This window comes from Canis lupus, chromosome 15 (assembly GCF_011100685.1).
Source record: "Canis lupus familiaris isolate Mischka breed German Shepherd chromosome 15, alternate assembly UU_Cfam_GSD_1.0, whole genome shotgun sequence".
NCBI classification, from domain to species: domain Eukaryota; kingdom Metazoa; phylum Chordata; class Mammalia; order Carnivora; family Canidae; genus Canis; species Canis lupus.
In genome coordinates, this window is record NC_049236.1 from 35,860,272 (window position 1) to 35,874,505 (window position 14,234).

General features: G+C 36.9%; 1 protein-coding gene across 2 annotated transcripts in view; it reads right to left on the reverse strand.

Annotated features, from left to right (window-relative positions):
• The window catches only part of NTN4 (netrin 4), a 122,869-nt gene that overhangs the window by 37,541 nt on the left and 71,094 nt on the right, over window positions 1–14,234 (reverse strand). For both annotated transcript variants that reach the window (XM_038558695.1, XM_038558694.1), the window contains exons 4-5: window positions 7,747–7,873; window positions 5,098–5,286 (exon numbers count right to left, since the gene is read on the reverse strand). In XM_038558695.1, the coding sequence (XP_038414623.1) occupies window positions 5,098–5,286; window positions 7,747–7,873 (316 nt within the window). The remainder of the gene's footprint in view (window positions 1–5,097; window positions 5,287–7,746; window positions 7,874–14,234) is intronic.

Genomic DNA, 14,234 nt, shown 5'->3' on the forward strand with positions numbered 1-14,234 from the left:
TTACTTAAAAAAATTTTATTTATTTATTCATGAGAGACACAAAGAGGCAGAGACACAGGCAGAGGGAGAAGCAGGCTCCATGCAAGGAGCCTGATGTGGGACTTGATCCGGGGACTCCAGGATCATGCCCTGAGCCAAAGGCAGATGCTTAACTGCCGAGCCACCCAGGCATCCCGAGAATATTACTAAATAAAAAAATGAAAACTCTGGCAAACGTATTGTCAATAAAACAATATATTACAGAGCAAATGAAGATAGAGAAAAGGGTTGGATGTGCTAATAAGTGTTGGGATTACCTCTGGCTCAGAAAAGGGATGAGAAGAACAGAATGAGGAATATTCTTAAAGAAGGTACCAGTAAAGAAATCCATGCTAGGGAAGTTGACACCAATGTCTTGTCCCAAACATGTGCTGGAATAGTCTTAGAATAAAGGAGATGTACCTTCCTCAGCTGTCTAATCAGTGGATCAGGGGGCTGTCTGGAGAAGGAAAGAAGGAAATACAGATCTTCCCCACAATCTGTCTACCTCCTACAAATTATGCTAAAAGGACTAAATTGGTATCAGTTATTTTCATAACTTCCTTACTTGGTTCATTAAATACCATGAAGGTATTTGTTTGGGAGTGATTAGCAACTTGACTCAGCAGTAGTAGTTTCTATCTTCAAGTCTTTTAGAATCTAATGACAACTTAAAGTGTTGAGGAACTAATTCAGAAAAATTTGTTATAATTACCTTATAATATTTCAGGATTTTTTCCAATGTATTAATGTGGTCTCAATGAGAGTTTTCACTGAAATGGCTTTGGTGCTTTCATTCTTCTAATACTTAGATAATACCTACAAATATTCATTTGGTAGGGCCCAGGAAAATTATGCTAAATGATATTTATTGGTTGATTATCAACTACTTGTTGGTAGTTCCATTAGCTCCAACTCACTGACTGAGATATCCAAGATGAGAACACTTCCAGCCAACCACCCATCTTTTTTGCTACTCTCATTCCTTTACCTTTTGTTGCCTTCCTCCCTCTTTCTTGCCTCTATGGTCATTCTGAATTGTTTTCAGCTCTGAGAATACTTTATGTTCTTTCTTCCCTCTGTTCCTTTTTTGGCACTGATTGTTTTCTCCCGTAGGAATACCCTTACCCGTGTGTCCTATTAAACTTCAGGTCTCAGGTCTTATGTCAAAACTCTAAACACTCAACTGTTGTTAATTGTTCCTCCTATGAGCTCCCCCACACACACTTTCTAACACAATATCGATCATATATGTGTGACCTAACATACATGCACACACATATATATCATATGCCTACGTACATACATATATAGCTACATATATACGTTTACAGACACACATACATAGACATTGTGAAAAGACTGTGTCTCTCTTATGTGTTAGTTTTAGCTACATTCTAACATTTTGCTTATGTTTTTATAGAACTGGTAGTTTGGGGACCAAAACTTACAAATATTCTTTTTTTGTACATGTCTCTACAAGAGTCATAGAAGTGGTGACCATTAACAAGGAGTCACTTTCTAACTAATCTCCTTTTTCATGCTCTTTGTTTAAAATTCTGAAGTGGTGAGCTCTTTAGGATTTAAAAAATCTAGAGCTGGCAACCTTTTTATATTTTGTAAGAATATAAGCCATAGCTTGAACATAGCACAGTAACAAAAAGAAAACAAAACAAAAATTAAAAAAGGTATTTATCTTGGCTCCAAGTCTGCCAGTAAACCTTTTATATTTCTGTTTTTAATGGTTAGAGAACTTTATTCTGTTCCCTGATGCATCCCAAACCTCTGGCACATAAACAGGCACTCAATATAAATTCATTGAAAGACTGAATGAACAAATATATATGTTAGATACATTGTACAGCATACTATTTCAAGTCAATGCCATTTAATAGTATCTTTGAAAATGTATTTTGAAATATTGCCTGTTGTCCTGCAAGATAGTTACCATATCTGAGTTACTTAATAATAAATTAACTTTCTTTCCTATTTTATCTGCTTGGTAGTTAGTACATTTTCATTTTTAGACATTTCTACTAGTGGTCTGAGGATATGCAACACATATCTACATATCTATCTAGTATATTAATATTTTAAAGTATATATCTTTCTTGTTTTTTAAGATCTCATTTTTAAGTAATATCTAAATCCAATGTGGGACTTGAACTCACAACCCCGAGATCAAAAATCTAATGCTCCACCAATTGAGCCAATCAGGCACCCTCTTTTTTTTTTTTTTTAATCTTATTTTAACAGACAAGCAGAGGGAGAAGCAGGCTCTTCGCAGAAGCCAAATGTGGGACTCCATCCTGGATGCAGGATCACTACCTGAGCAGAAGGCAGGCACTCAACTGCTGAGCCACTCAGGTGTCCCTGGACATTCAATTTGTTAAAATGCTGTGTTACAAAAAATAATCAAAGTTTCTTATCGACTGCATTACAATGAATTCTCACTGAGTGTTTAACCATGTCCATTTTTTAATGCCCTGTCATTTACAGGTTGTTGTTCTGATGCTCTTACAAAAATATGGTCCAGCTTCAAGAAGAATCACGAAAAGGGCTTTTGACAAATACTGGTCTCTGGTCATCCTGAGATCATAAAACTAAAGTATGAATTGTCAGAACTAGTGAAAAAGCTGCATTTAAACAGAACAAAAAGAAATACATGGAACTGAATGAGCTAAGGACAATGATGACTATTTTTTGACTCGTATTCAAAACATTGTTGATCCCCTCATGTTTGCTCCTCCAGATTGAAGGAAACTTGTCTCTAGAGATATCTATAACTTACAGAAATTTTATGAAAATGTCGTTTTGAAAATAAAATATTTTTTAAAAATATTATTTTATTTTATTATTATTATTTTAGTAGGCTCCATGGCCAATGTGAGGCTTGAACTCATGACCCTGAGATTAAGAGTCACATGCTTTACTGACTGAGCCAGCCAGGCACCCCTCTATCTATTTAAATATATCCTGTAGAAATGGTAATAGGACTGAATATATTGTGAGTCCAAGCAATTTCATAAGCACCCTTAATTCAGCACTTGAGGTTAAGGAGCCTTTATTTTATTCCCGAAGGTCTTAGGGGTTTTAAAGAAGTAATTATCTTTGACATAAGATATAAAGAGTAGAGACTCTGTAATATTATTTCCCACCTTCTATTATATAGGACAATAATAATTATTATAGTTATAGTATTATAGTTTTTATTTCTTGAGGGCTTACTATAACAGGCAATATGCTAAACAGTTCACATACTTTATTTTATATAGTTCTTATTACACCCTATGGGGAGAAAAAAAAAATCAAAGTCCAAAAAGCTTTAATAGCTAGCATGGGGTTACACAGCCATAAGGAGCAGGGAAAGCTTCTATCCTAGAAGCTTGATCAAAATCTATTATTTTTTAAAAGATTTTATTTATTTATTCACGAGAGACACACAGAGAGAATGGCAGAGACACAGGCAAAGGGAGAAGCAGGCTCCTCGTGGGGAGCCTAATGCAGGACTAGATCCCAGGACTCCAGGACCTGAGCGAAAAGCAGATGCTCAACCACTGAGCCACCCAGGCATCCCTGTTCAAAGTCTGTTAAAATGAAAGTCTGAGTACAGACAAGGAGCAGGAGCAAAACAGAATTCTCAGAGAAATATTAAGATGTAGATAGAAATTTGGGGCTCAATGTTGAAAATGAATTGTGACACCTTCTAACTTCTACAATTTGACAGAAAGCTTGTAACAAGAAAGCCCACTCAAATTTCACATAGATATCTCCTCTCTGATGTTAAAAATACGTATATTTCTCAGCGCCTGGGTGGCTCAGTTTGTTAAGTGTCTGTCTTCAGCTCAGGTCATGATCCCGGGGTCCTGGGATCCAGCTCAGTGTTGGGCTCCCTGCTCAGTGGGGAGCCTGCTTCTCTCTCTCCCTCTTCCCCCTGCTTGCACCTGCTCTCTCTCCCTCTCAAATAAATAGATAAATAAATAAATAAAATATTTTTAAAATGTATTTTTCAAGAGCAAGAGAATTTTTGTCCTTTAAATTAAAAAACAAAACAAAACAAGATTTTAAATGATTATTTCCCATTGTATTGCTCCCTTCCTGTCACTGTTTTTGAGCTAGAACATGAAGTCCTTGGTGGAGAAAGGAAGTGCATAGACATCAATCTCCATTAACAGTTTGAGTGTTTTTTGTTGTCTGATTAATTTCTGAGTTGACATGGGTAACTACTTGTGTAGTTAGATGAGCTACTCATCCACACTGGGCATCTACTGAAGCTCTGACTGCCCCCTTCATAGTCACATGTTTCACCTAATGTCTCGTTAATTGAGCAGATCTTTTAAAATGCTACTCTTTATTCATGTAAACCTCTTCTTGGAGTTATGCTAACAAAAAAGCAAAATCCATTCTATAAGAATTTAGTATTTTGTGGGGGAGAGGGAATTATTGTTATGTTCTAAATTAGTTTATGATACAGGGGTCCATTAGGCCAGTGTCAGCCAAAGTGTATTCATAATGACACCAAAACCTGTAGTTTTTCAGGTGTTCAAATTCACTGTAGAGATGAAAACTAGAATGACCCAAGTGCAGATAATTCTTTATTTCATCAGTTTGAGTCTACTTATTGCCTATATCCTATTCATATATTTAGTCTTAAGATTATTTCACATACTTTTTTTTAAGTAATCTCTACACCAAACTTGAGTCTTGAACTCACGATCAAGAGTCACATGCTCTACCAACCAAGATAGCCATTTGCTCCTTAAGATAATTTAAAAAATGTCTCCCTCTACATCATCCTTCCCTCCCCCTCTTTTGTCATCTTGTTTTCCCAAATGTGGTGTCACAGGAAGCAATTTTACTTCATGCAGAGTTATAGAAGAGATTACTTTGATGGATATTGTACTGTTTGCATCTAACAAGTTAAAAATTTGTGCCTCTTATCAATGAAGAAATGAACTGGCGTATTGAGTGTTCTGAGAATTTCATGACCTCTCCCATGGACCAACATATGAAGGATGGAAAGATTCATTTTTTTGCACAAATCAAGCTTTTTTCCCCAGTAACCACTAGTTTACTTACTTTTGCAAGCATCTGGAGCAGAGAAGGGTCTCCGGAGGTCCCGATAGAAGCCTGGCTTGCATCGCTGACAATGCTGACCTTCTGTGTTGTGCTGACAGTCATTGCAGACACCACCACTACGATTACCTGATGCCTCCCACACATTAATGTCAAAGTGACAGGTATCAGCATGCCCATTGCACTTGCAGGCTGAGATGAAAAAAAGACATGCAAGGAAAACAATTTAAAACAACAGGTTCTCTAATATTGAAGCAGTTAAAAATGGGGTAAGCTGGCTACTAATTTTTTAAATTCATGTATAATTAACATGCAGTGTTAGTTTTTAATTTTATTTCTAGTTTTGTAAATAGTGCACATTTTCACAACAAGAATCAAAACAGCAATATAGGGATCCCTGGGTGGCGCAGCGGTTTGGCGCCTGCCTTTGGCCCAGGGCGCGATCCTGGAGACCCGGGATCGAATCCCACATCGGGCTCCCGGTGCATGGAGCCTGCTTCTCCCTCTGCCTGTGTCTCTGCCTCTCTCTCTTTCTCTCTCTGTGACTATCATAAATAAATAAAAAAAAATAAAAAAAATAAAAGAATAAAAAAAAACAGCAATATAAAAAGGCAAACAATGAGAACACCAGTCTCCTGATCCCTGTGTACCCTGTCACCCCATTTTCTTTTTTCTTAAATATATTTTCAATTTTTTAAAGATTTATTTATTTATTCATGATAGATGTAGAGAGAGAAAGAGAGAGGCACAGGCACAGGAGGAGAGAGAAGCAGGCTCCATGCCGGGAGCCTGATGTGGGACTCGATCCCGAGACTCCAGGATCACGCCCTGGGCCAAAGGCAGGCGCCAAACCGCTGAGCCACCCCAGGATCCCCTGTCACCCCATTTTCAGCAAGTTACTACTTTATTGTTTAGTTCCTTGTATATCCTTCCAGTGTTCCTTTATATTTTTTAATTTAAAAAATTACGTTTTAGAATATGCCTGAAAGTCAGCAAAGTGTAGATCTGTTCTTAGGCAGAGATACTATAATTTCCTTAGCAACTGAGGTTGACATTTATTTTGGAAAGACTATTAGAATGGCTACCCATTTTTTCCCTCTTTCACAGTTAACACTTCACCATTTCCATTCCTGCTACCCCCCCCAAGGACCAGTGTCATCACTATGGGTCTCCTGACCATGTTTTAAAAACTCGACATGGTCAGGCATTATTTGAAAATGAAAATTCATATTACAAATACAGGCCTAAATTCATGTTCACTACTGAGCCTGGAAGGAAACTTCTCGTGGACAGGGGTTAGTAACTTGGGAGGTAGATGGATATGACTTTCATGAAGCACTATTCCTCAGCTATTGATGTACTGGCGAGTATAAGATAGTCTCCTCTAGAAGCCTGGGTGTGTTTCCTTGTTGTTGTTTGTTTGTTTTTATTAAAGAGGCCTGCATTGTTTCTTTTGTAACCATTTCTCAGAGGCATTTATAAGATTATCAGTAGCAACAAGTGACAAGTCTCTGTGTTCTATATGCATTTAGATACACAGTTGGTGTCTGTGGAAAGGACCAGAATGGCACTCTAGGAATTTAGGAGAAATTCTTTAGATTCTCTTGATGAGTGATTTAGAATAAGAATCCAGTCTTTTTCCTGGAGGTCAATTGTGTTTGTGCTATTGTTTTTTCATTGTTTCCTTGACATGTTATGATATTTTGACAAGATTCATAATCTTTAAAAAGCATAATATAAGATAATTTAAAATTTATGCTTAGAGGAAATCCTTTACATGTCTTAGAAACTAAAATAAATCAATTAGGATTCCAAATTATGTATGGGAGGAGAATTCTCACAATATTGCCTACTGTACTTGCCTTTAAATCTTTGTAAAATTGAAGTTTGCAAGTATAAACATTGTTATGGGCATGTGTATTTCTCTGAACATTTTGAACTGCAAAGAAAAAATGGTTTGTATCCTCATATTTTTTTACCATTTTATCTATCTAATCTCCAACTTCAAACCTGAAGTTAGCCCTAGTAATGCAGTCTCATTCTTGACCAACTGGCTTGGTTTCAAAACTGATTTGTCATTTCAAGTATCATAAGTGAAAAGAAAGGCATCATGGTACTATGGAAAAAACATTTAGTTTGGGGTCTGAAGAGCTGAGATCAAGTCCTGACTATGGTTTACTATCTTTGGCAATTTATTTAATCTTACTGAGCCTCAATTTCCCGATCTCCAAAGTGGGATTAACACCAGCTGCTTGCTTTTTTGGGTTGTTCTGAAAACTGAATTTGAGATAGCTATTTTCATGATTACAATTCAATATCTCAGCCACGAGGGTCATTGTATGCCATAATCCTCGCTTGCTCTTGTGTCTAGCCATGTTTTGTGTCAGTTTCTCAAGGAGGGTGCTTAGGTCCTGCAAACTGCCCAAGCAAATGGGTAACACACTGTTGGCAAAATTGTCATATTGGCAACTTTGCAAGCAGTGATTGTTTCCAATAGCTGAGGTCAGAGTGAGCAGTGACATGGGGTATATTTGTGTAGGTTACTGTGCCCATCACCCACCACTTTATACTATGTTTCCAGAGACAACAAGGAGTCCACAGATAAGTTTACTTTACAAAGAAGGCTTTTAGGCTTGTGGGCATGGTACTCACTTCTGCACTCTTTAGGAGATCCCGTTTTGCCATCAGCGGCCTCCCATGGGCGGTCGTTGTATAATGGTGCACAGTGTTGGCAGTGGGTACCTGCTGTGTTGTGCTTACACATACACTTTCCATGGACCTACAAACAAAAATAAGCAAGAGCTGCAAGGCATAAACAATGCTAGGGAGGAACATTCTTCCACCGTCTTACCTCATTGGTTGGCTTCAGCCATATGACATTCATTCACTTTCCTAAAGAAGTCATCAAGATGTGAGATCCTTTCTTTAGTTTGTCTTGTGATTAAATCAAAATATTACATAATAAAAGGGGCGCCTGGGTGGCTCAGTCCGTTAAGTGTCTGACTGTTGATCTCACTTTGGGTCTCGATCTCAGGGTTGTGAGTTCGAGCCCTGAGTTGGGCTCCATGCTGGGTGTGGAGCCTACTTAAAAAAAAAAAGGTTACATAATATATTTTTCTTGGTTGTAGATTGTGTGACCCCAATGATCAATTCTGAGATACTGGCTAAATATTTACTTAAAATTTTAATACCTTAAATTTTTTAAAATTCTTTTTTTTTTTTTAAGATTTTATTTATTTATTCATGAGACACACACACACACACACACACACACACACAGAGGCAGAGACACAGGCAGAGGGAGAAGTAGGCTCCATGCAGGGAGACCGATGTGGAACTCCATCCCAGGACCCCAGGATCACGCCCTGGGCTGAAGGCAGGCACTAAACCACTGAGCCACCCAGGAATCCTCTTAAAAATTCTTTATGCAAAAGTACTGCATCTTCACTATAGAAAACTTGGAAATCTGTAAATATGATTATTTCATATCATAATCAGCATTTGAAATTTTATATTTCTAGTACTTTAAAATACATTTATATTTAAGACTTTTTTCATATAACAGTATATTAAGATCATCTTTTCAATTCATTAAATATTCTTGTGCAGCACACTTTAATGGCTCCCTTGTATAGTATATAATTTATTTGACCAATCACCTATTTTTGATTATTTAGGCTTTTATATATTTTTACATACTATATTTTAGTTCCTCTTTTTTTTAAGATTTTATTTATTTATTTATTCATGAGAGACACAGAGAGAGGCAGAGACATAGGCAGAGGGAGAAGCAGGCTCCTCGCAGAGAGCCCGATGTGGGACTCGATCCTGGAACCCCGGGATCACGACATGAGCCAAAAGCTCAACCACTCACCCACCCAGGCATCCCTTATATTTTAGTTCTATAAAAAATATCCTTGTAGCTATTTGTGTACATCTTTATTTACTTAGAAGTAAAACTAGAAGTGTTTTCTAGAAGTAAAACTGAACAATCAAAACATATATATTTTTAAGACTTTGAATATATTTTGTCATAATGATCATAATGATTTTCTTCCAATCCCACAATTCAGAGTAGTTGAGTTTATTAAAATACTGTTCCTCATAGGAATGAATACTTCAGTAGAATTGTCTAGGATCTGAGAGTTTTATGAGTTTTATTTTTTGTATAATCTCACCAACAGTTTCTAAAAATAAATATCCTGGATCTTGAATACTTCCTAATAACTAAGTATTGCCATGAATTCCAGTACTAACATGCACTTATTGTCACATGATGTCATGACTGTACAAATGAAAATTATGTAAAGTAGCTCAGAATGGGGTTTCCAAATTTGGGATCTATGAGGTTTTTTTTTTTTTCTTGAGAAACAGTATAACAGGTAAATTAGCATGAAAGTAATAGATAATATCAACTAGTCAACAAATATTTAATGTGTATCTACTGGGATAGGCGATGTTCGGTACACAAAGCACTACAAAACATCATTTCTGTGTTTAAGAATAGTGTAATATAGCTTGATAAAAAAGATATACATAGAAAAAATTTACAGATAAACAGGACAATAAATACCTGAGAAAACCAAAGGATGTTGGAAATTATTTTATTTTTAAAAAATGTTTATTTATTTATTTGAGAGAGAGAGTGAGCACAAGCACAGAGGGCGAGGGAGAAGCAGTCTCCCCACAGAGCAGCGAGCCCAACACAGGGCCCGATCTCAGGACTCTGAGATTACAATCCAAGCAGAAAGCAGATGCTCAACTAAACCACCCAGGCACCCCAGGATGTTGGAATTTAAAAGATGCAGGAATCACCAGAGATTGGCAGTTGTGGAGGGCTTTAGGAAGGGGGCTAGGTTTTAAGCTAGTCCTTAAAGATGGGCAGAATTTCTGAAGGGCAGAAGGGAAGAGACTTCCCAGGAAGAGGAAGCAGAATGAACCAAGGTTGGTGCTAGGAGGCTGGGGAGAATCTGTGAACAAAGTTTATTCCAATACAGCTAGAATATTTTGACTGCAATGATAAAGGAACTATTAGAAATGACATGTCCTTGGAGTGGCCAGAATCAAAACGAATCCTTGGAGTTTAACAAATCTGGAAATAACTACACCAGTACATTGATGTACTACTGTGTGACCTAATTTAACACCAGAGTAAGTTACCCAGGAGCCCCTTTCTCTTTTAATTCTCTTAGTATATATGTCTTTGGTTCCACTGGTAGAGGCTCTCTGGATTATGCATTACCCATGTCTGTGACAGGACTGCTATGGACCTTATGCTCAGAAAATGTTCAAGTGCAGGAATGATCCACATGAGGCCTAAGTGTTATAATCTGGAAAATATCATAAATAATTATTTTGGTGGCCATCTTGCTCAATTTCATTTCTGTGTATTGTAATGTAAGGTTTTGTACTTAATGAAAATTAATTTATAATTATAATTAATTACATATATATAACTTTTTTTTTCAAGAGGATAGAATTGGCTCCTTAGAGTACAATGAATGATGTTGCAAGAATTTTTGTTAATTTTCATCATAGAAACGGAACTAGTCTTTGAGGAACCTCCACACAGTTTTCCAGAGTGGCTGCACCAGTTCACATTCTCACCAACAGTGTAAGAGGGTTCCCTTTTCTCCGCATCCTCTCCAACATTTGTGGTTTCCTGCCTTGTTAATTTCCCCATTCTCACTGGGGTGAGGTGGTATCTCATTGTGGTTTTGATTTGTATTTCCCTGATGGCAGGTGATGCAGAGCATTTTCTCATGTGCGTGTGGATGGAACTGGAGGGTATTATGCTGAGTGAAATGAGTCAGTCGGAGAAGGACAAACATTATATGTTCTCATTCATTTGGGGAATATAAATAATAGCAAAAGGGAATAGAAGGGAAGGGAGAAGAAATGGGTAGGAAATATCAGAAAAGGAGACAGAACATAAAGACTCCTAACTCTGGGAAATGAACTAGGAGTGGTGGAAGGGGAGGAGGGGGGGTGGGGGTGAATGGGTGACGGGCACTGAGGGGGGCACTTGACGGGATGAGCACTGGGTGTTATTCTGTATGTTGGCAAATTGAACACCAATAAAAATAAATTTATTATTAAAAAAAAAAGAGAAAGAAATGGAACTAGTGGGCAGCCCTGGTGGCCCAGTGGTTTAGCACTGCCTTCAGCCCAGGGTGTGATCCTGGAGACCTGGGATCGAGTCCCACGTCAGGCTCCCTGCATGGAGCCTGCTTCTCCCTCTGTGTCTCTGCCTCTCTCTCTCTCTCTCTCTCTCTCTGTCTCTCTCTCTCTGTCTCTCATGAATAAATAAATAAAATCTTAAAAAAAAAAAGAAACGGAACTAGTATTATAGATTCAACTTATTGATTTCGGTATTCTAACACCCAAGTGTGAGTTGAGCTTCAGTTACCTGTTTTCTTGGGCTTCTCTTTGTGACTATCTCTTCTAAGAGCTGTTTATATGTAAAGTCCCAGGGAGTTGTAAGATACATCTCCATTCACACATGCAGGTGAGTTCTAAAGACAAATTTGCACTTAAATTTGGAGATCTGCAGGAATTCAATTTTTACTGCTTTATGAGACTGTGGTCGTTCTATCCCAGCTCTTGGAAATCTGATTTTTTGTATATTCTGGTAGAAATGTTCCAGTCCACTGCATTTTAAAAATGATTTTATTTATTTACTCAGGAGAAACAAAGAGACAGAGGCAGAGACAGAGGCAAAGCAAGAAGCAAGCTCCCTGTGCGGGAGTGGGGGGGTGGGGAGGTGGGGGTGGGGGGTTGGCAGGGGACGACAGAGTTGATCCCAGGACCCCAGGACCAAGACCTGAGCCAAAGGCAGGTGCTCAACCACTGAGCCATCCAGGTGCCCCCAGTCCTACTGCATTTATTAAATCTTTTAAATCCAACATTCCTTATCATGGTGAAAAGTAAAAACTCTTTATCAAATAACTTTGGTGTTGGAAGATTCTCTAAAAGCTCTCAGTAAAAGCTGGATGACTGTTTACTTGTGCTAGATGCTGATTTCTTTTTTTTTTTTTAAACACTAAAAACTATTTTATTGTACACTTTCAATGAGTCAAATTTTTGGTACATGAATTATCTCAGTAAATTTGTTAAAAGACAAAGAAAAACAAAATAATGGTAATAATGATAAGATTACATTTATTAATCATATGAATTTTGTTAAAGAAATTTAAAAGCACTTGTTTTATTAAAATATTTCCACTAATTGCTCTTCTGATCTCTTTTGCTAATATTTTTGGCAGTCTATGTGTTTGAAACCAGTTTCCATTTGATACAATTAATTGCCTATTAATTCAATTAAAAAAGACTAGGAAAAGCATTTTGCTCTAAATAAATCAAGAAAACTTCTCACTTATTTTTTTAAGATTAACAAGCTCATTCAAACTGCACTGGTTGAAGAAAATAGTGTGACTTTTTTAAACTTTGAGAAAGCTAAAAAAAATAAATAAACTTTGAGAAAGCTTTGAAAAAATATGTATTATTTTTTATTTAGTCTTTTAATGACTAGTATGTGAGGAATAATACAGAAGAGGTCGTATAAATTGAACACATATTTACTATGGAGCTATAGAAATATTCTTTCTATGATAACTAGTAAAGAATATACATATTTGTCAGGTGATACGTGCTGATGATTCCATGAAGAAGACTTAAATAAAGCTAGATTTTAATTTCAATTTTGTCTATCTCACAAATTTTGTCTTTTGCCCAAAAGAAAGATTGGGTAGCTCAGAAGAAGCCAAGCTTCCTTAGAGCTTAGAAGCAGGCTGCTGAGAGCTAATAAACCAAATCACAATTTTCTATGAAGATTTTTCAGATAAAGATAGTAATAAACTTATTCACCAAGCATCTGAAAAAAAAAAAAAAAAAGAGGAAGGGGGAATCCCTAGGTGGCTCGGCGGTTTAGCGCCTGCATTTGGCCCAGACCGTGATCCTGGGGTCCCCGGATGGAGTCCTGCATCGGGCCCCTTGAAGAGCCTATTTCTCCCTCTGCCTGTCTCTGCCTTTCTCTCTGTATGTCTCATGAATGAATGAATGAATATATAAAATCTTAAAAAAAAAAAAAAGAGGCAGACAAACCATAAGACTCAATCATAGGAAACAAACTGAGGGTCGCTGGAGGGGAAGGGGGTGGGGGATGGGGTAACTGGGTGATGAACATTAAGGAGGGCAGGTGATGTAATGAGTACTGGGTATCCTATAAGACTGATGCATCACTGACCTCTACCCCTGAAACCAATACTACATTATATGTTAATTAATTGAATTTAAATAAGACTTACAGTTTTAAAAAGTGAATCTAATTTCAGGGCAAAATTTAATAGAAGATAAACTTTAAAAAAAGTTTGAATGGACCTCTGTCTTGAAAAACAGATGCTGATTTCAAGCAAAATGGAGTCTTTAGAAAAACTGAGTAAGAAAAATCTCCCAAAGTTGAAGAGTTTAGTAAAGTGAAGATATATGGCTGGCATAAGTTGGTAGCATAATTTAAATTAGGGGGAAGAGTAGTTTTGTAATTGTCTAAATCCTATAACTTGTAAAAAAAAAAAAAAACCTACATACAAAACACCTAATATACAATTATTTGATGGAATTAGAGTCAGAATTCCTAGAATAAACAAACCATCCTTAATTCACCACTGCTGTTACATGGAGTACTACCTGAGGGAGGCATTTTAGAAAGTGCTAATTCTGAAATAAATACGATAAAGACCAAGGTCAATAAATGCTATTTGTAGGAAACGTCTTAGTCCTTGAGGCTGTGTATTAAAGAACACTTAGGATTTTCCTTAGGGACAAAGACAAGAAGATAAAATCCCCAAAGAAATATTCTGGGAAACATCCATAAATACAGAGGGCATGTGTTGGGGAGGTAGGTTCTATATAGATCATGGAACATATTAAATATCAGCTTAGGATGCTGGAATTTACTCTGTATGTACTGAAGATCCATTGAAGATCTTGAGTAGTGAAATGATTAAAAAGTATATTAAATACACTTTTTTCCTCTTTCTAAAAAAAACCTTTCTAACTCATTCCTATCTTGTCTCTTGTGTTCTTTCTTCCATTTCCTCTTTTACTATTTCTTTTTTTTTTTTAAGATTTTATTTATTTGA